Source organism: Camelus dromedarius, chromosome 15 (genome assembly GCF_036321535.1).
Source record: "Camelus dromedarius isolate mCamDro1 chromosome 15, mCamDro1.pat, whole genome shotgun sequence".
Lineage (NCBI taxonomy): Eukaryota > Metazoa > Chordata > Mammalia > Artiodactyla > Camelidae > Camelus > Camelus dromedarius.
The window spans coordinates 54,642,110-54,662,864 of record NC_087450.1 but is presented as its reverse complement, the minus strand read 5'-3'; the positions used below and the strand labels follow the sequence as shown (position 1 = coordinate 54,662,864).

General features: G+C 45.0%; 1 protein-coding gene and 1 long non-coding RNA gene across 4 annotated transcripts in view; one reads left to right on the top strand and one right to left on the bottom strand.

The window, feature by feature from the left end:
* Window positions 1–20,755, bottom strand: part of LOC116157362 (uncharacterized) — a 271,892-nt gene that overhangs the window by 157,508 nt on the left and 93,629 nt on the right. The gene's annotated exons all lie outside the window — the stretch shown is intronic.
* Window positions 9,664–14,473, top strand: LRATD1 (LRAT domain containing 1). Of its 2 annotated transcripts, none has more exons than XM_010989675.3 (2): window positions 9,664–10,253; window positions 11,222–14,473. In XM_010989675.3, the coding sequence occupies exon 2, from the start codon at window positions 11,258–11,260 to the stop codon at window positions 12,134–12,136; it is 879 nt and encodes a 292-aa protein (XP_010987977.1). In that variant the 5' UTR covers window positions 9,664–10,253; window positions 11,222–11,257; the 3' UTR covers window positions 12,137–14,473. The 2 variants fall into 2 exon arrangements, with proteins under 2 accessions (XP_010987977.1, XP_031322456.1); XM_031466596.2 differs by having other exon boundaries at window positions 10,208–10,323.

The following is a 20,755-nucleotide window of genomic DNA, read 5'->3' as shown; positions in this document are numbered from 1 at the left end:
GTTTTACCAAAATAGGGATATGAAGGGAAAATGCAATGAAAGAGTATGTTAGACACAAATGGAAAAAGCGGGGCCCAGTCTCATCGGTAGCATAGCAACACTAACCGACACTTTGGCTGAGGTCAGCATTCCTGTGTCCCCCCCCAAAATAAATAATAATAACAATACAAGTGTACATGTGCTTACTTACTTCTACCAAAGGACTTTAATAGTAGACTGTCAGAAGTAGACAAGTTTCATTCTTTCAATCTCTCTTCATAAACACAAAGGCTAATTCAACAGAACATGACTAAGAAAGATTCTGACTAATTAACAGTGGTCATCTGCTGACCTGAGGAAACAGATTCAATTACACAAGATAAAACATTAATTGAAAGGAGGTAAGTGTTAAAAAAAAAAAAAAGTGAGGAAATTGAGGATGGGTTGGGGCAGTTAACACATGGTTATTACCTTATCTCCCATCTGAGAAAGTCTTTTTTCATGTCATCAAATGTTCAATTCCATTCAAAAGATATATACCAAAACACAAGAAAAGCACAGTGTGCAATTAAAAAAAGGGATACCTGATTTTGTTCCTACACCACAACATGACACCAAATATCAGTGGTCATATTAGTCAGGATAGATCACGATTTGCTGCATTGACAAGTTAACTCCCAGATGTCAGTAGTTTCCCACAAGAAAGCTTTGGTGGTTGTTTTTAGTCACTTACATAAAGTCTAATTTAAAGTCAATTTTCTCGTCCTTGGTTGCTTCTCATCCCTGGTAATTTTCAAGTTACCACTTTAGAGTTCCTTCTTCAAAACGGTGGTACAGAGAGGCAAAACGTGTCCCAGGCCACAGGGAACATGGCATGTGTGCTCACATTCCCATTGGTGAGGACTCTGGGCACATGGGGTAGAACTCTGAGTGCAAGGAAGCTGGAGATAAAGAATGTCCCTGCATCTCCAGGAAGAAAGATGGTGATGAGAACGCAGTATTGAATCTGCCACAGAAAACCAATGAAAGGTATGGGAAAAGCAGATGGCACAGACAGCATCACTCTGAGCAGCTGGGGAAAGTTCTTCCCATCAAGGATGGTTAGAGAAGGAATACAGAGCACACGCCATGGGGAAGGAGCACTGCGATCAGAGCTCCAGAAGAGAGGCAGCAAGTAGGTTGTGTGTTCAGAGAACAGTAAGAAAACAAGCCTTGCTGAACAACTGTCAATGAATGAAGGAAGACAGGTATTCTGAAGCAGCTGGAGGAGGATAATATTTTGGAGAGTTAAGAGCTACAGGAAAAGAAATATACTTTTTTTATGGAGCAGCACTGGGGCCTCTAAAGCTGGACCATCCAGGCAAACCCAGGTATGACCCAAATGTCCAATCCAGAAAGTTGAAGTCACCCAGCTCATCCCATTGTCCCAATTATCCAAATGGTCACTAACCCCTCTTGATTCCTCTTCCCACAGATATCTCAAAGCCACAGGTTCCTCTGTGCCCCCACTCCCTCTGCCTTATCCCAGGTCCTCAGCATCCCTTACCTGGTGCCATGGACTGAATGTCTGCATCACCTCAAAATTCACATGTTGAAGCCCTCACCCCCAATGTGATGCTGTTTGGAGATGGAGCCTTACAGAGGTGAAACCCTCTTGACAGCATCGGCACCCTAACAGATAGGTGAGCGCTCTCATCCTCTCTCTCTCTCTTTCACTCTCTCTCTCCCCAGCACATGACCACACAGCGAGAAGGAAGGTGTCTGCAGTCCAGGAAGAGGTTCTCACCAGAACCTGACCTCACTCCTGACTTGGACTTTCAGCTCCAGAACCGTGAGAGATGCATTTCTGTCATCGAAGCCAGCCAGGCTATGGTATTTGGTACAGCAGCCCGAGCCATCTCTTGCGACCTCCCCATCAGCGTTCTCCCCACCTCTGGTGTCTTCCCCCACCGGGGGCCAGAATGACCTTCTGGAAAACCATTTCTAAAACGGTGTAACATAAGGGCCCCTTCCTGACCCAGCCAAATCTACTCCACATTCTCCCAATACCAAAGCACTTCAAGGCTTTCTGAAAAGATCACATTTTTCATGACTCTTAAGCATTTACGTAGGCTCCTCCTTTTAATGGGAAGGCCTCCACTCCTCCCTGCTTGGAAAAATCATATTCATTCTTCAGAGTCTTTCTGTAAGACAGTCTCCTCCCAACCTTTCCCTTAGTTAATAATTCCTGTGCTTTTTAACATGCTTTTAAAGCATTTTATTGCTTTCGGTTGTTTATATTGGCTCCTATCCCGGCCAACTCTCCACATACAAGAGCTCCACTGAGAAAAGGAATTGTGTCCTCTTTACCTTTGACTCCTCAGGCCCCAGCCCTGTGTCCGGTTCAGAGTACACGTTCAAGAAATCCTTTTTCAATCAAATGGGGAGTTAATGTTACGGACAGTATCTAAGGTATATTCTGGGTCTAATATTCAGGCTTAACACTATGTCTTCCAGTATAATAATAATCATCATAATAGGATAACACAGAATATATATACATATATATATTATAATATATATATATTATAAAGGAGGAATATGGAGAAGGAAAATGCTACTGTTGGGGGAAGGTAGAGCTCAGGGGTAGAGTGCACGCTGAGCATGCACAAGGTCCTGGGTTCGATCCCCAGCACCTGCATTTAAAAAATAAATAAATAAGCCTAATTACCCCCCCCCAAACAAACAAATAAAAATACACGAAAATGCTAGGGACCCAGTAGGGCAGAATTCTTGAATTACAGCTAATAGTTATTAAGACCTTATTCTGGGCCAGATGCGGTGCGTGGTGCTTCTAATATGTTCTCTCACTCAATACTCACCAAAACCCCTTAAGGAAAAATACTGTTATTCTCCACATTTTAAAGATGAACAAATTGAGGCACATAGGGATTAAGCTTCTCGCCCAAGGCCCTCCAGCTAATGGTAATGGAGCCAGGGTCTGCACGCAGGCACTCTAATAGAGAACTGATCCACGAAACCTGCCCTACAGAAGAGAGCGAGCTCAGACATCAGGAACAAAGGCTCAGACACAGAGAGCGATTAGGGCAACGCTAAAGCAAGAGGGATGATGGTATGGGAGTAGGAGGACACGCACACACGAAGCTCTCTCCCCTTGGTAGTTTAGAAATAGGCCGAGTATGTGTTCCCAGCAGAGGTACGTTAAGTATATGGTTTTAAATAGAAGCCGTACTTTATGAAGTATGTGCTATGTGCATAGTTAGATCCAAGCTTTTGACATGTGGAAAATAAATACTTCATTATGATCAGTATAATTACTGAGGAAAACCAAGTGAATCGGCATCAGTAGTTAACACGAGGCACCTTGACGGCAGAAGGGAACGCCCCACAGAACGTGGGAGTGTATATCTCTGCAGCTACTTTACTCCTGACTGTATTAAAATAAGCACTTTTCCACTTTTACTGAAGTCTAAAGGATCTCTATCAATTAGCAATGTATTTATTACAAGTTTACCACAGATGCCCTGCCCTTTGGTTTAGGCTACAGGGGAATTTAAGTGGAAAGGAAAGGGGCGAGCAGACAAAAAGAGAGAGAGACAGAGTCTTCAGGTTTCCAAGAGCTCTCACTATCAATTCAATCCTATTCAGTACCTATGCAGTAAGCCACCTGGCAGCATGGAAAGAGCTCAGTGATGGGGATACGGGGCCGGGGGCGTGGCATCAGAGGCGCGGTCCCTCCTATTAAAGAGCGCACGTTTTTGTAGCGGACATAGACAAACAACTAGGTCGTATCGATATAATCGGGAGAGATCAGGGTGCACCATGAAAGGGATCGATCTAAAGCAGATGCGGTAAGTCAGAGAGGACCACCAGGAGGAGGTGAAACCTAAACTGAAACCTGAAGAAAGAACTTTCTTGTCAGGGGAAGATGGGAGGAAAAAATCTTAGCAGAGGGAACAGAGCAGTAACACGAGAAAGAGCAATGAAGCAGAAGAAAAGGTAAAAACAAACAAGTAAGCTTAATTAGTAAGGCTGAAGCCAGAAGCAAGAGGGTGAGGAGCAGAAGACGAGGTGGAACAGCAAGTAAGGGCTGGAGCCTGAGGTTGCCACGTGGACTCTGGAAATTTTCCTAACATCAATGGAGCGTCACCTAAAAATGCAGGGAGATTGCCAAGGGGGCAGAGGGTGGGAAGGGATATATGGGATTTCAAAATTGTAGAATGATTATAAATCAATAAAAAAAAATTTTAAAAAATGCAGGGAGAGTCAAAGAGGGAAGGCACCCCCAAAATGTAGATTTTAGAAATCACTGGTTACAGTGGGGGAGATGACTGTGGGAGAAATCCTGGGCTTGGGGAAACAATGCATAGGCTGCAGCAGCGATTTAGATGGGGGGTGCTGGTGACTGGGACTAAGATGGCAGCAGTAGGAATGGACTAAAGAGGAGAGATGAGAAAGACACTCAGGTGGGAGAAACAGCAGGAGGTGGCATGGTCATATGTGGCCTGAGGATGAGAGGAAGTGACAGATGATGGCTAGGCATTGGCTGGATAAACTGGGAAGGCAGTGGTGCCCATCCACAAAAGGAAAGACACAAGGGGGAGAATTTGTTTCCAGATAAAATCTGTGCTCAGCTTGGGACATCCTGCCCTTTTGGTGTCTGTGGGACAGCCACAGGTCACCTCATCTAGGCTCTTGGATATTTGGGTCTGCAGTTCAGGAGAGAGATGGAGACTGGAGATTTCCATTAGGGAATCAATACATGGAAAGATGGTAGAAGTCAAAGCAGCAGACAAGATGATGCAATGAGAACGCATTGGGAAGAAGGCAGCCTGTGCTGGTTTGGGATAAAGGTGTATCGAAAATTCTTTCAAGCTAGGTTACATCTCAAGGGAGATGTATACCCAGGGATGTTTACAAGATGTGAGAGACCTCCAAGTGTTTACATGTAACTGGGACGGAGCTTGAAGAACAGGTAGGATTATAAACAAAGGTGAAGGAAAGCGGTGACTGAAAGTGCGAGGTTGTCAAGAAGACACGAGGAGATGGCATTCAGAGCCCAGAGCCCTGGGGGATGAACTGGTCTTTGAGAGGAATGGGGCCAGAAAAGGAACAGTCATAGGAAGGGAATTCAGAAGTAATACCAAGGACCAACCCAGGATTTCCATCATCAGTCACATCGATCAACAGCCAAATGAGGAATGCACCCTCTGGGAGCAGAGATTTTCCTTGTTCACCCAGGTGTCCTCTCAAACCACAGCCTATTAGCCCAGTGGACTGGAGCATGGGAGTTCAAACAACAGAAAGGAGACAGAAACCATCAGCTTTGCCCCACAACTATCATACAGCAAGAAAAAAACCACCTGACTTCACACACTTTTGAATGTAAGCGTACACATTTACCTGCTTAGTAAGAGCAGTCTGAAAGGAGGCTCACTTCTGTTGGCAACGGACCACAGAAATTCTGGAAAACCTAATTTCAAGTATGTATTAAGTACCTACTCTTCCAGGGCTGGCTCTCTCAAGAGATCAAGAATAATTTCTTACATTTAAGTAGAGCTTGACCATCGATGATTATGCTGCATCTAGAATGCTTGGGGAAAAGATAAAATATAAAAAAAGGGGGGTGAGTGGGTATAGCTCAGTGGCAGAGCAAATGGTTAGCATGCATGAGGTTCTGGGTTCAATCTCCAGTACCCTCATTTAAAAAAAAAAAACTCAAAAAATAAAATATAGGATGCTTGGGGAGATTGTTTAAGATTTCTAGTGCCCATCCTGAGATGAAGTTTCAGTACATCTGGGACTGAGCCTGGGGATCTTACTCACATTCCATTGGCTAGACTCCATCACATGGTACCACCTAATGCACGGTAAGCAGGGATATGTAATTCTGCTGTGAGCCCAGAAGGAAAGGAAATGGGGTTGGTGAGGCCATTGCACTGTCTCTGTCCCAAGTGGGTGCAGAGTGTTTAGAAGCTGGCAGTGTGAGTATACTGACTGCCTAAGACAGTCAAGGACAGGGGAAGGGACAGTTCCTTAAAGACTGAATGCTAAAAAGGGCATTTGATTAAATAGGCAGCTTTACTGAACAATACTTGTATACATTCGAAATACATTGGCTTAAAATTGTTGAACTAAAGAACCATAGGTTCATATTACAAAACAATACAGTAGAAAATCACACAGGCATGATAGCTGGAAGTAATCTAGATTCATTTGTCCATTTGTTCTGTGTGATGTAACAAAGCTGGGTTAAGTGCATACTCTACGTCAGGCCTCGTGCTTGCAGCAGAAGATAAAAGGAGCAAGAGACATGACTCCTGACCTCATTCATCTTAAAACCTAGAGGGAGCACAGACTAAAAATATGTAACTTCAGGAGAATGAGATTATTTACTCCTACCTCTGATTAGGTTGCAATCACAACCACCAACGGCAACCCTCTTTCACCGACACATGAAAAGGGGAACAGACGTTTTCATCTCCTGGGAGGTTACCACCTTTCTGAGTCACATAAAGACCCCTGCTAACCAAAGGAAAGTTTTCTTCCAGAAATTTCAGTAGATTTTTGAGGTGTGAAAGAAAGGAAGAAACTAACAAATAAAGGTCTGCTTACGATTAAAAGCAGAAAAAAAAAATTTACTAAGCAATGATACAAAGCAGATGAAGAGAATGAACATTCCTTTTGAACACGTACCGAGAGGGTCAATTTTAAAAGATGACAGTTTGGGCCAAGGACCTGGTCAGGGAAATTTGGGAGAAAGTCTTTCACACAGTGCTGCAGAAGGAACCAAGAGGAAAAGAAGGAGGAGGATGCACCGAGGGCACCAGCAGAAAACGTAATGTACACATAACTGACTTCTAATGACTCCTCTGCTCACCACTGTCCATACAAATGCCTCACACCATGAAAAGTTCATTTTAAAACAGTTCGAAATACTGTGCGACCCAGGATGTAATCAGCCCCAGGATTCGCATCCAGAGATCTATACAGAGCTGTAGACCTTGAAACAATCTAAGGGCAGTCACACCTCAGCCCAGAACAGCCTTGGACCCCCATCTTGGGTTAGCTTTTGCCTGGGGCAAAGGAGAGAAAGAACTGAACAGCTGTCATAACAGCTAGAACATGGGACCCTCTCCCCTTTTCCAGCAACAACAATAATAATAATAGGTAACACTGATTGAAACCTTACTATGTATCAAGCATACTTGCCTGCATGAACTCACAACAACTCAACGATATAGATACTATCTGATCTACAATTTACAAATGAAGACACTGATGCCCTGAAAAATTAAGTTAACTGACTCAAAGTTACCCAGATCCAAAATGGTGAAGTAGGATTCAAACTACAGTAGCTGGCTTCCAGAGTTTGCTCTTTTGGTGACTGTATTCTGCTTCGGGTGGCACTATCTCCTCATTGTGAAAGAAGGCAGGATGGGGTGAGAAATAATAGACAAACCTATTAGCAAACAATATTTTGCGATGAAAATAAACGTTGGGTTTTCTAATGTGGGCATCTGATTGGCCTATTTCTTATATTAAAGTCTTTGTAACTGCCAAAAGACTAAATAGAGTAGATGCATTTTCCTTAGTTTACTTTTAACTTTTTCTTTTCCGTGCCTTAGAGTCTGTGTCTCTGCCTTCTATTTCCAGGGGGTTCTCAGGGCATTTATTCTCCCTTGTGATTACAAAAGCAGTAAGCCTTTAACCTGGCAAGGGAGAGGGATGGAAAGGAAATCCAAAATCTCGCATATTGATCTTTTAAACTTTTGGCACAGTATCTCAAAGCCCTGACAACAGTTTATGTTAATTATCCTTTTCAATGTTGGGAAACTGAGCAACACTAAGAAAGAGCAGTCAGCTTACTCTACGGAACAGGACAGGCAGTACAGGATGCAGCATCCCACACAAAATGTTATAAATGTCTGTGCATAAGATTTGAACTTGGGAGGGACAGAGGATTGAAAAGAAAAAGAAGTTATTCAGCATCAAGCCGTGAGCTACTTTCAGTGAGTTCCTCTCAGACACCAGTAATGAGCTCTTCAGATACTTCTCCCAGAGATCCCTGAAGTCCAGTTTATAACCAGGCCAATAACTCTGTTCTTGATTTCTGAAGTCACTTGTTCAGTTCTCTTGATTTCAGGGCCAAAATGAGTTGTTTATTATTCATAGCAAGTATAAAAAAAGACCATCACAACCTGTGGTCAGTTCCAAGGCTGGCAACTTGTAGTCTCATAACTTGCACATGAGCATTGGCCACATTTTTGAAAAGATTTATGCACATCAAGTGTATACAGATGGTCATTTTCAAGTCATTTTCTGCAGCAATACTTATTAAGCATCTAATTTGCTAAATCACTGCATTTTTGGAGGCTATGGGATATACAGAGACCTTTGGAACAAGAATTGGTGACCTTGTAATTTGAAAATACTTAAGCAGAATCGTCTACCAAAAAAAAAATAATTAAGGCTTTTATAATATACATCAGTCCTCATGTAACCTTGGGCCAATCAGCTAACTTCTCTGGAACACAAGTTTTCTTACCTTATGAAACAAGATTTTATTCATTCAAAAACAACATAGCCAGGTTAAAGACTGGTCCTGAAGTCCCATAGACCCTGGGTAGACTGCTGGCACTGAGATTTGGACCTCAGTTTCCTCATTTGTTGCAGTGGGGGTATATTAGTAAATCCCCTACAGAGGCATGAAAATTAAGTCATCTACTTAAATCTCTAATGGCTAGCAACTAGCAGCTTGTAAGTGGTCAATAAACCTTGTCTGTTTTCATTTTCATTATTGCTAATGGAGTCCATTCTACACCCAGTATTGATAAAAAGGCCCCCAATATAAAGCTGTGTAGAGCTCAAGCCAATCTTCAAGGCATTCACTTTGTAAAGAGGAAGAAAGTCACGACACAGGTTTGCAATAAAATGGGGTGAGACCTCTAAGAGTTTGCACCAGTGGCCAAGGGGACACACAGAGGAAGCATTCAGTTCTCCCTAGGGAAAAAGTAGATTCCACCAAGAAGCTGCTGGAACCCAGCCTTGAAAGTAGAACCAATGGTCTAAGAATTCTTCAAGGCTTAACGCTATAAGCTTTTTAAACGATTGATCTAGAATTTCACATCTATGAAACTCATCTTTCAGCATCCAGTATCCAGGGCACATTCATTAACTTTCCATCCAGAAAAGCGATCATTAATTCCTGCTGGACACTCTCCTCCCACAAAACCAAACAAAAATCCCTTAGCAAAGGCAGTTCTGGGGGCTGGAAAACAATAGTATGTCGGTATTCGTGATGCACCCCTTTCACAGACAGACAACTGCAGGCCAAAATTACAGGCCCAGTCCGGGAAGGGGTTGGCTAAGGCTCCGACTTCTCAGTCGCATTTGACACCGCGCTTTTTTTTTTAAACCAGACGCCAGTGCTGGGTCAGCAGTTTCACACGGGTCAAAGGAGACGAGCCGAAGGTTGCAGGAGCAAAGGCGCAATTTCAAAGGCGCCATTGCCAGGCTGGAAAAAGTCTGTGCGCCAAGGACCAGCCCAGGGACGATCGGGAACCAAGGCTCCAGGGGCCCCAGAAGAGCCCCAGGTACCCGCCTCTGACAATGTCACTCCCGGCCCCGGGCCGCCCTACGTGCCGGGGTGCACTGGGGCTTCTCCACCCGCAGACTCAGCTACATTGCTGGAGTCTGTTCTCCCAGAACCCAGAACGCGGGCGGACGGTGGGCACAGTTCCGAACAGCTGGAGCAGCAGCGAAGCGCGGATGGAAGCGCGCACAGCCGCCGTACCGAAGCGCCCAACCCCTCGCGCGCTCCCGGCCGGCGCTCACACCTCCTCTCCCGGGGGCGGCGCGCGCTCGGGTGCGCGGGGGCAGGGCGGGGCGGAGCGCATGCTGGAGGCCCGCCCCTGCGTCCCTCCCCCTCCAGCGGAGATTGACAAGGCCTGGGCACCCGCCCCAACCAATCAGCGCGTCCTAGGGCGGGCCCTGGAAGTCGCTGCTCAGGCTACTTAGAGTCGTCCGCTGGGCTGAAGGAAAGCAGAACGGAGTCGGGACTGCTCAGGTGGAGCCGGTTCCCCTGCTAGCGCGGACGGGCAGGCTCACGGGCACCGCGCCGAGGACCGCACCGCACCGATCCGCGCGGGGCAGAGCTGAGACGCAGCCCCACTCGCCGCCCAGGACCCGCTCGCCACCACCACCTCCACAGCACCCATGGGGACCAGGAGACTTTAAAGGAGTTTGGGGTTTCGGGAGCAGGGAAATCACGGGTACGAAGAGTCAGCTTTCTTTGCCTTGGAAACGTGTTTTCTTCCTCCGATTGTCTGGACCCTGTGCCGGGTAGGAGGGAGAGGGGTCTTTTGGCTGAAAGTGGACCTCGCTACACAACCAACACGCACACCCGCGCATATACATACACCGCACTGGCTTCCCCCATCCTTCCCTTGCCTCTTTGTTAGGTTATTTTAGACAGAGCAGCCTCGCCCTGGCGCAGCCAGATTGGCTCTGCTGGGCAGAAGGCAAGAGAACTAAGGGGCAGAGCGTGCCTGCCTATGTGGGCAGGTGTGCCCGGGTGCGTGGGTGTACGTGCACTGGCGAGCGTGCAAGCATGGGGTTGGAATTGTGTAGGAATGTGGGGGTCTGAGTGTGTCGTCGCGAAGGTTTGTCACTGTGTGTGTGACATCACACGAGTGTACCAGCCTGTGTGTGTCTGGACTCCAAGTGTTTAAAATTTTGCTGATGTCAAGTGAGTGCCTGCGAATGTGTCTGACTGTTATTGTGCGAGGCGCTGTCGGGGAGGAGTGTGACCTAGTGTAAACCAGAGAGGTGGGCTGGAGACGGTGGGGGTAGAAATATGAGCGCAGCTTGATCCAAGCTCTTCTTTCTCCCAACCTACCCCTCCGTCCTTTCTGAGTGTCCCGACTCTCAAGATGCCACAACCCGCGCTGTGCTCCGCACTGGGACCCCACACGGCCTCCAGCCCTCCTGCCTTTTCTCTTGTGGGAGTTGGACCGGATTCCCGTACAGGGTCCGAGGCTTTGTGCTGGCGTGCAGCTCTCGCCCGCCGGACTGGTGGCTTCTGTGAGGGTGCTGGCCCCAAATTGGTACGGGGTGCTCGGCTGGCGCGGTTGACTCCAGTACAGGCGCTCGGGCGGCCGGGTCGCAGGGACGCTGCTTGTGTTGGGCAGGGGCAGCCGGACTCTGATCGTGTCTCTGCCTCTCCTCTGTGCTTCCGCAGATCCCGGCTCCTGGCCCTCGCCTCGCCGCGTCATTGATGGGCAACCAACTGGACCGCATCACCCACCTCAACTACAGCGAGTTGCCCACAGGGGACCCATCCGGGATCGAGAAGGACGAGCTGCGGGTCGGGGTCGCCTACTTCTTCTCAGATGAGGAGGAGGACCTGGACGAACGCGGCCAGCCCGACAAGTTTGGCGTGAAGGCCCCCCCGGGCTGCACTCCCTGCCCAGAGAGCCCCAGCCGCCACCACCACCACCTGCTGCACCAGCTGGTCCTCAACGAAACTCAGTTCTCCGCCTTTCGGGGCCAGGAATGCATCTTTTCCAAAGTGAGCGGCGGCCCGCAGGGCGCCGACCTGAGTGTCTACGCGGTCACCGCACTGCCCGCGCTCTGCGAGCCCGGCGACCTGCTGGAGCTGCTGTGGCTGCAGCCCGCGCCGGAGCCGCCCGCGCCCGCCCCGCACTGGGCCGTCTACGTGGGCGGCGGGCAGATCATCCACCTACACCAAGGCGAGATCCGCCAGGACAGCCTGTACGAGGCGGGCGCGGCCAACGTGGGCCGAGTGGTGAATAGCTGGTACCGCTACCGCCCGCTGGTGGCCGAGCTGGTGGTGCAGAACGCCTGCGGCCACCTGGGCCTCAAGAGCGAGGAGATCTGCTGGACGAACTCGGAGAGCTTCGCCGCCTGGTGCCGCTTCGGCAAGCGGGAGTTTAAGGCGGGAGGGGAGGTGCCGGCCGGCACGCAGCCCCCGCAGCAGCAGTACTATCTCAAGGTGCACCTGGGTGAGAACAAGGTGCACACGGCCAGGTTTCACAGCCTGGAAGACCTCATCCGCGAGAAGCGCCGCATCGACGCCAGCGGCCGCCTGCGTGTGCTCCAGGAGCTCGCCGACCTCGTGGACGACAAGGAGTAGCCTGCTGGGGGGTGCGCCTGCCCCTCCAGTCTCCCGGCGCCCCGCTCCCTCCCCCGCACCCGGGCTTCTAGGCCGGAGATTCACGCCCCCCCCCCCCGCCCCTCCTCGAGTGCCCAGTGGCCAGGCTGCAGCCTCGCACCCCTCCATCAAGTGGCAGGAAGTCTCAGGACCTGGCCCCGGGACTGAAAGGGCTGTACGCGCCGGGCTGAGGCCCCCAGTGGTGGTGACGGTGTCGGGCGAGCCAGCGTGCGCTCTCCCCTTGAGTTTTAAGTGGGGAGAGAAGAATGAGATGAGGGGAGCAGGGACCAGGCCTCCCCCACGAGTCACTAATCAGTGACTCTCACCCGACCTACTAGAAAGGGACCATCGCCGCTCTAAACGCGCACGCACAGACCGGTGGGAGGTGAGAATTGATCTTTTCGGGGCACAGTTCAGCTCCTGTATGGATGTGTCCCCAGATTGCAGGATTTCCAAGAAATCAAGCCTGTCCCTTATGCACTTGGGAATAATTCCACAAGAGAGCACTTCGGGACTCCGGGTCCTCCCGAGGCTGCCCGGGACTTTTCCAGCTCTCCAGCCCCTGGTCTCGTGACACTGTATTCCAGCCTCCGGGCTAAGCTACACAGTGTTTGCTTCCTATTCTTTCCACTGAGGGAAGCGAACGCCATCCCCCACCCGCCTTTGCCTGTGAGTCTCCCTCGCTGGTAGAAGGGAAGCCTCCCCGGGCCCCGGAGGAAAATGGCGCAGCTAATTTGATGATCAGAGTCGGCCCCGCCCCCCGGCAAGGAGAAGGTTCACCTGGTGTCCAAGAACTTGAATTTGTGCCGAGGGCGCTTGTTTTTAACCTTAGGTTGCTCCCTCCTGGGGCCGCGTTTCAAAAATAACCAAATTTTTAAAGGAGTTGGAGGAGAGGGAGGGGGAAGGCATGGCAACATTCCAGAAACCAGCATCATTACAACACCATAGCCAGTATATTTAGTTTGGCTTTTCCTAACATAGAAATCTTAGAAGGCGGAAAGTGGAAATAAAGTTTTAAAAGCTAGAGAGCAGTTTTCCAACTATGTCAACAAAGCTTATCGTGTTGATGTTTTTATTGACCATTTTAGCAACATGCTAATAAAATTTCAAATTGAAATTTTTATTTTCATGGCTTTAATCCATGATAGTTTAAATACTGGGGGCCATTAAGAGCGGATTTAGCTAAGAGCTTAGCTAACATTGCCTTTTCACTCTATTTTTCTCGAATCTTATGAGAATTCTGTTTTCAAATACTGTACTTGATTTTTTTGTGGGGGCGGGGGGCTTAAATAGCCCTAGTAATGGTGGAGTTGTTAATCAGTGTGTATTTTGTGCTGAATTTCTGTCAGTTGAGGGGTTTACTGCTTTGGTGGAAGTTTGCTAGCAGGTTCCATGATGCTGCCTTTTCCATGTTGTATAGCATCACCATTCCACATTTGCGTTTTTAATTTTCTTCCTTTCCCCCATCTTAAAAAAAAAAAAAAAAGAATGTGGCGTTGGTGGCTTTTCCCCCTCCTCTTTAGCCAGTTCCACAGTTTATTCCTGAAAACCGGAAAGAACTTCTAGAATCAGGATGAATGTGTTTTTTGTTTTTTTGTTTTTTTTCAAAAAATTAAGGCTGACTGACACCCTTTCCTTGGGCAAGGACTTACCAACTTCTCCCCCTGTGCTGCAGCCTCAGCCTGACTAACAACTGTTACCTGATTCGGTGTGTGTTAGACACCCACAGCATCTATGTCCCTTTCAAGGGGTCTTGTCAAATAATGGTGTTTAGCTAATTGTTGCGAGCAATTGCGTATTGACAGCTGTGATTTAGTTGGATCGAAAATATTATGGCCAAAGCCAGTTTCCTGGCATTTCAAAAATAATGCAATAAAAACTAGTTGAGGTTAGCTGAGACTGGAAATGCCTTTTTCATGGTAAAATGATTCATTTCTGTTTTTTTTTTTTTTTTTTTTTGGTTTTCCTCCTGGATTCATCCCCTGATCTTGAATTTAAAAGGTCAGATCAATGAAAGATGAACTAGAGTATTTTTCTTAAGCCTGTTGAGTGATTTATTTTTTAAAAATGTTTAAATGCATATGCTTTCCTTTCAGCACATACAACAGGAAAACTTTTGTAATATGGAACTTAACTTTGCATGTAGGGTGAACTGAAAATCATTTATTTCCCTTACTTATTCCTCTTTCAAGTTAACAGATGGCAGATCGTCAACCGAAATTCTTTATTGTATCTACACACTCCACATTCTTTACTGTGTCCTCCTACTGTATCTTGGCTCTCTGCTGTATTAAATACCATCGTAAGCATTTGTTCCAAGAGGACTCCTTGACATTTTGTCTCCCACCTGTCACTCACGGGGTGGGGGTAGGGAGCGGGCTTTAGCAAAAGAACTGAATCAGTCTCTCACACTTAAGATGAAGATTTACTTCCTCTGATGGCAGGTAATCTGATTTTTGCTCTTACTAAGAGGCTCACTGTAACAGAGGGATGGCTTATCAGCTTTATACTTGCTGAGACTAGATTAGCAATAAAAAGAAGAGTCTGGCAGCCAAAGTAGCACACATTACTATATTGGTCTATTAAGGATTGGGCTCTTGACAAAACACCTACAAATTCTCAATAGTAAAATCCAGGCTTCAAAGGAAACTTAACAGGTCTGCACAGGTCCTCACATTCCTCCTGAAATAATTATTTATGATCTGTTGGTCAATATTAATAATAACCAGTGGCAGAATAATTCTACTCCTAGTGCATCGTGAAGAGGACATTATCAAGATATTATCTCAGACTTTTATGCTGAAAAATGGTGTATGTTTTTAGGACTTTATTAACTGTGGGAGTGAAACCAAGAAGATAGACGTTCTCTTCAAAGATGACTTGAGCAGACTTGACTTTTATTATGAGTGAAGAAGATATCTCTGGATTTTCTCAGAGTTCTAGAAATTAAGCCAAAAGCCTCCTGACATTTGAAGAAGGGTCAGGAATTTCGTTTTGGTTTTCGTTATCCTTGAACAGCTTCACATGATAACTTTCATGATGTTGAGTATGGCTGAGCTGGTGGTCGGTCCTGCCACTGGTAAAGAAAGCTATCCTTAGGCTAGACCCTCAGCTTTTCTCTACTTTGGAGAGTGATTCTGAAAAGCAAACTACTGAAAAAAAAAAAAAAAAAAAAGAATATGTTTACCCCAAAGGGTGCTTTGTCTCCCATTTTGTAGTTAAGGAAAACAATGTTGGGTGTATGGTAAGAAGGGAGCCTACATATACTCTAAACAAACCAGCTCTGAAACACTGTTATTCCTAAAGTATATCCCTTTGTTAAAAAAAAATCCTGTAGAAATAACATATATTGCATTTATTTTTTTAAATTAAAAGTATATTAATGAGCCAAATAGATATATATATATATAAAGTTCTTCAGTGTTTAAAAATTGAAATGCCTGTCATGATTATGTCATTTAATGAAGCAATACTAAAGTTAATTAAAACTAGAAAACACAGAAGCAGCTGTAAATTCAGTGATATTACCTAGTTTTATCAGATTTTCAGAATGTTGATGTCTATCTGCCTCTTTGTGTCATGTTTCTATGGTGAACACTTTTGTTTGAATAATGATTTTTTTTTAAGACAAGCATGCTATTGGTGTTTACAAAAGATTTTCCTGAATAATCAGCATATCCTAATAGTCTTCAAACTATTGATTATTATTGTGTATGCTTTCAACACCCCTAAGAACTCAGTGTCTTCGGCTTTTCGTACATGGAGCAGGGTCAAATTTCAGTGAAACTCATACTAATTGCACAAACATAATGCAGCTACCTAATTTACTTTCATCTACATGCCTGTTTTTAAAGTGTTCTGCTTTTTTTTTAAACAAATGAGGAGACTCTAGTTAGATTTGGCATTCAGAGATGATTTGCCATGTGCATAAAGGGTCTGCACCTGAAAAGCACAGGCTTTGAGATTTCTGGAAACATTATGAACTGTGCTTATAAAATGATTGTCTAAGACCCAACTCGATTTTTGGTTGACAATGACTAGCTATTAGCAGGAGATATATATATATATATAATCCTTATAAACATATGTATGCATATGTATACACATTTACACATGTATGTGCACATGGACATATGTGTACCCATATATAAAGATACATTTCTACCTACAGTAATTGTGATTTCATTCAGAGATACATACACACACACACACATGCAAACTTTTTTTTTTTTTTTAAATGGGGAGTGACTTGAGATCTGCATCAACAGGAAGAGTTCCAGGAATCAAAATAGCTAATGAGTAACTGGACCGGCAAGGCAGCTACGCCCAAAACTAAACAGAAACAAAAAGAAGAAACTGTGGGAGTTGCAGTTAGTTTAGTCTCACTTTTAGAAGACGTATGTTCCTTGTTTCTCTAAAGCTGACAAAAGACTCAAAGGAAAGCCATAAAGATTAGGAAGCAATTGCAAAATGAGACACAAGATGAAGCGGGGAGGTTACGAGATGATAAAAGAAACTAATAAGCTTTTCAGCAGAGATACCTGCTCTCCATTCTGTCTGAAGGCTGGAAAGCCAAGAGCTTATTTTCCAACTATTTAATAATTTATAAAATCGCTTTGATTTTGTAACTCCTAGGTTGTATGTTTACCTCATTTGAACCTGTAATATAAGCGATTTGAGTATTTGAATATGTTGGGGGAAAGGAAAAACAGCCTTCTCTGACCTTACTGCGGATGAGGTGTGTGATCTACGCATCCACTGAGAGCACCCAGATTATCAGTTGCCCAAACTGGGGGCTTGGCATATAGTAGGTGCTCAGAATATATAAGACTGCGGCATTTCTCTACTTAAGTGGTTCTTGGTGATACTTGATCGCTAGGAAAATCAGAAATCCCACCACTTGGCTTAACTCTAAGGAGAACCTACATTTCTTTCACTGAAATTGGAGGGTTTTCTCACCTTAGAAGGCTCACAGAAATATAATTTATGAAGCTTAAGGCTGATTTCAGTTAAAGAGTATTCTGGATATTCTGTATGCTTCAAGGGGGAAAAGAAAAGCTATCAAAGTATCCAAAGAGAAAATCTCCTCTTGCCATTTGGTCAGAAAGGGGTAAGTAAACCAATACTTCTGTAAGAACTCACAACTTCATCTCTCATTTACCTCAAGGAGAGGTTTTTCTCGCATGGAATCACAAGATGATTCCTTCAGAAGGAAGCTTATTATTGAAGCTCTTGCTAAAAATATTCTTCTATATGCAGGGAAAACCTACTAGATTGCTAGCATAACTCTCTGGGAAAATTAGATTTGATGGTGTTGGTCATGGGTATTTTTCTAAATAAACATTACTCATATATTAAAATCTCCAAATAATTGCTATGCCTGTTGGCTTTTATAATCCAATTATTTTTTTAATGTGAACATGAGTTCTGAACTTAATTTGGTTTAAAGGGGAAAGGCTTGGAAAATATTAGATGTGGTTAGGGCCAATATCCTAAATTTTAAGCATAAAATAAATGCTTACCAAGTTAATTTGAGCTACATTCAGTGCTCAAAAAACAAAACAAAACAAAACAGACCAGAAAAGATCATATAAGGCAGCTGACTGCTGTTACGCTTCCTAAGGAAATTCTTGTCATCAATCTGTGACATAGACATTAATGTTCCATCCACGCTGCAGTGGGAAACTTGAGGGCCTCTTTGTTATAAGTATACTGATATTTGCTTTAACAAATAAGTTATTCTAAATGCAATCATTTCCCCCTCCAACAGTCCTGCAACATGCCAGCTCTTTGCTCAATGCCAAGCCCACTGTTTTCAGATTTCAGATTCTCCTGGGGAAGGAGCGGATCCGGAGGGAACCTACTGCCAATGATTTTGTAAAACATCTCCCAACTTCTAACAGCACAGGCTTCCTTTCATCCTGCTCCTGCTTCTCAGGGGAAGTGTTTGCTCAGGGTTTGAGCCAGAGAGACGCTAAGCTCAAGGGTAGGGCTTTCCCGCTTAGCCAATGAAAATGTAAGCCACTCAGTTACTCTCGAACTTTAGATAAAAAATGGAAAACCATTTTAGTGTAAGTATATCCCATGTCATATCTGGGACATACTTATACTAAAAATGATCTGTTCAACTGAAATTCAAACAAAACTCCACATCCAGTATTTTACCTGGCAACCCTACTCAAGGAAGACCTTATCATCTTCAAGAAGACTGAGGCCTCTGCATTTTTAGAGGTGACACACTAAGGACACATCCCCTACACACATCATGGAAGGCTTATCAGATCACTCATGTGATTTTAAGGCCAAAGCCAGAATCACGTCTGGAAAGGAGCATATAGTCCAAGAAGAGCCTCAGAAGGAAGAGTTCACGGGCTCCCTAGTCACTGAGAGAGTCAGCCATGTGTAAGCGTGTGTGGGGATAGAGGAGAGTTTCTTGTGTCTTTCTTCTCTACTCTTGATTATATTTATAGGACACACCATCCTTTATCTGGGGGTATGATGGATACTTCACAGATACAGTCAAAAACACTCGAAGCCACTGTTTGTAAATCCACCTGCTGCTTATCCCAGTCTGGATCCTCACCTCAACCTGGCTATTCCATAGCTTCCTCACCCATCTCTCTTCCCCTGGCTCCTCTGGCCAAACACCTTTAGCCATAGTGATCTTTCCAGATACAGACACTTTGCTCACAAGATAAAGACCAAGCTCCTATGGGGCAGTCAGGGTGCAGCACGGTCCCACCCCTGTGCACGACCAGCTGCATTTCTCTCGAACTCTCAAAGTGTTGCATAGTATGTAATTTTCATTCAGGTTTCTGTGAATTTCTACCTTGTTCCCCTTTACCTGGTTGCCATTCTTGATTCCTGAATGGAAAACTCTTATTTATCCATCCTTCCCAGTCTATCTCCAAACTACCTCAGCGTGGTTTTAGCAACTTTCTCCTGTGTGCTCCCAGTGAATTTGTTTACACCTCCCCTAGAGTCTCCTCGATGATAAATATTATTTGAATCTGTCTCTCCCTACACTGAGCTCTGTTAGAGGAGGCCCTGTGACGTTCTCATTTTTGCAGCTGCAAAGTCTAACTCTGGCGATAGGTGTTCAATTAGAATCTATTGAATGAATGGATGAAGTGGAGAAGGAAGAAGGGTTGGCTCCTTCGGAAGTCTGTAAGGCCTGCTGCCCACGAGCTGACTCTGAGCCAAACCACAGGAGGAATGGGCTAAAAATATCACATCTATCAACACATACAGGATTCTCCCTGAGAACCATACAGTAGAAAATTAGTTTGTTTAGAAAATAAGCTGGAATTACGAGGAATCTACACTGCGTGATATTACACTACAAATGATGGAAGATCAGCCACACATAGTTTGAAAGGTTTCTCTGCCCTGGTGATACCTGGACAAGCACTGCTTCAACGATTAACTTTATGAGTTTCATTACAGTGGAAGGGCATATTTTTCTCCTCTCGGTAATTGAATTTCTGCCCCGGTGAGAGAGCTTTGAGAGTTGCAGATTTAGAAGACAGCTGAGAAGTAGTAAGAAGCAGAGATGAGACAAGACATTTCCCATATGGGCCACTTTAGTAAGTGGCCTAGATGGCCATGTTCAGTCCCTGCAGAAAACGTCTACTGAAAACCCAAGTCCTGCTCCCCTTTCGGGACGTAAAATCTCTCCCAATCTTACTACTAAGCAAATACATCTACAGCGTGTGTAGAAGGAAGGAAAGGCTCCTCTCGCCTGACGATCCAACATGGGGAGCAAAGGAAAGCCAATCTCCTTTGATTTTTGATGCTTGGCCCTCCAGGCTGGTTGGACAGCTAGGATAATTTGAAATTATTTGAAATGCAACTGAGCACTAAAAATGTAACTAGATTAATGTCTTATAAAATATATATGGTTTTAGATTTGCCATTTTCCCTGGAACTCTCAGGAAGAGCATCTCATGATTTTTTCCAGGGAGTTATTATTCTCTTAGCACCTCTGGACATTTAATATAGTTTAATATGGTTTTGGTCATGGTTATAGGTATCTGTACTTCAGAAAATCCATTTTAATTTGTGATTTTAAACCATAATATCCTGTTGAGAAAAGAAATGTTAAAACTCAAGAGTGGAGTACTTCTTGAGAATGAAATATTACTAATTTGGGGTTAGAAAGCCAGATAAATATGCAGTATGGTTAAAAAAAAAAAACATTGCTTTTGCCCAGAAAGCAACTGCCAGAGGAGACAGAAGACAAGATTTTTCATTCTGCAGCCTCACTACTCTGATTTCGGGAATCAGTGCCCCTTGTGTGCATCTGTTTTATTTGCATGTAATTCTATGACGCAGGGTCTACACAAGGAAACGGGAGCAGGGTAGTTAGTCCACCCTCTACAGACCAACAAAATAAGTGCTTGGCAGCCCAGATCTGTTCTGCCCATGTTAGTCTTTAAGGGTTTTCCATAACTTACCAAATAAAACCCAGACCTCATGGCATCATTCAAGTATGGCTCCCTTCTGCCCACTACACCCCAGCCTCTGAAGCTTCATCCCCTGACCCATCACTGCACATTCTAGCTGAGTCACCTGTGCTGAACCACTCACCCTTCTCCTAAA

Coding starts and splice junctions, on each gene's coding strand:
- LRATD1 (XM_010989675.3), top strand. CDS start 11,258: ATGGGCAACCAACTGGACCGCATCACCCACCTCAACTACAGCGAGTTG.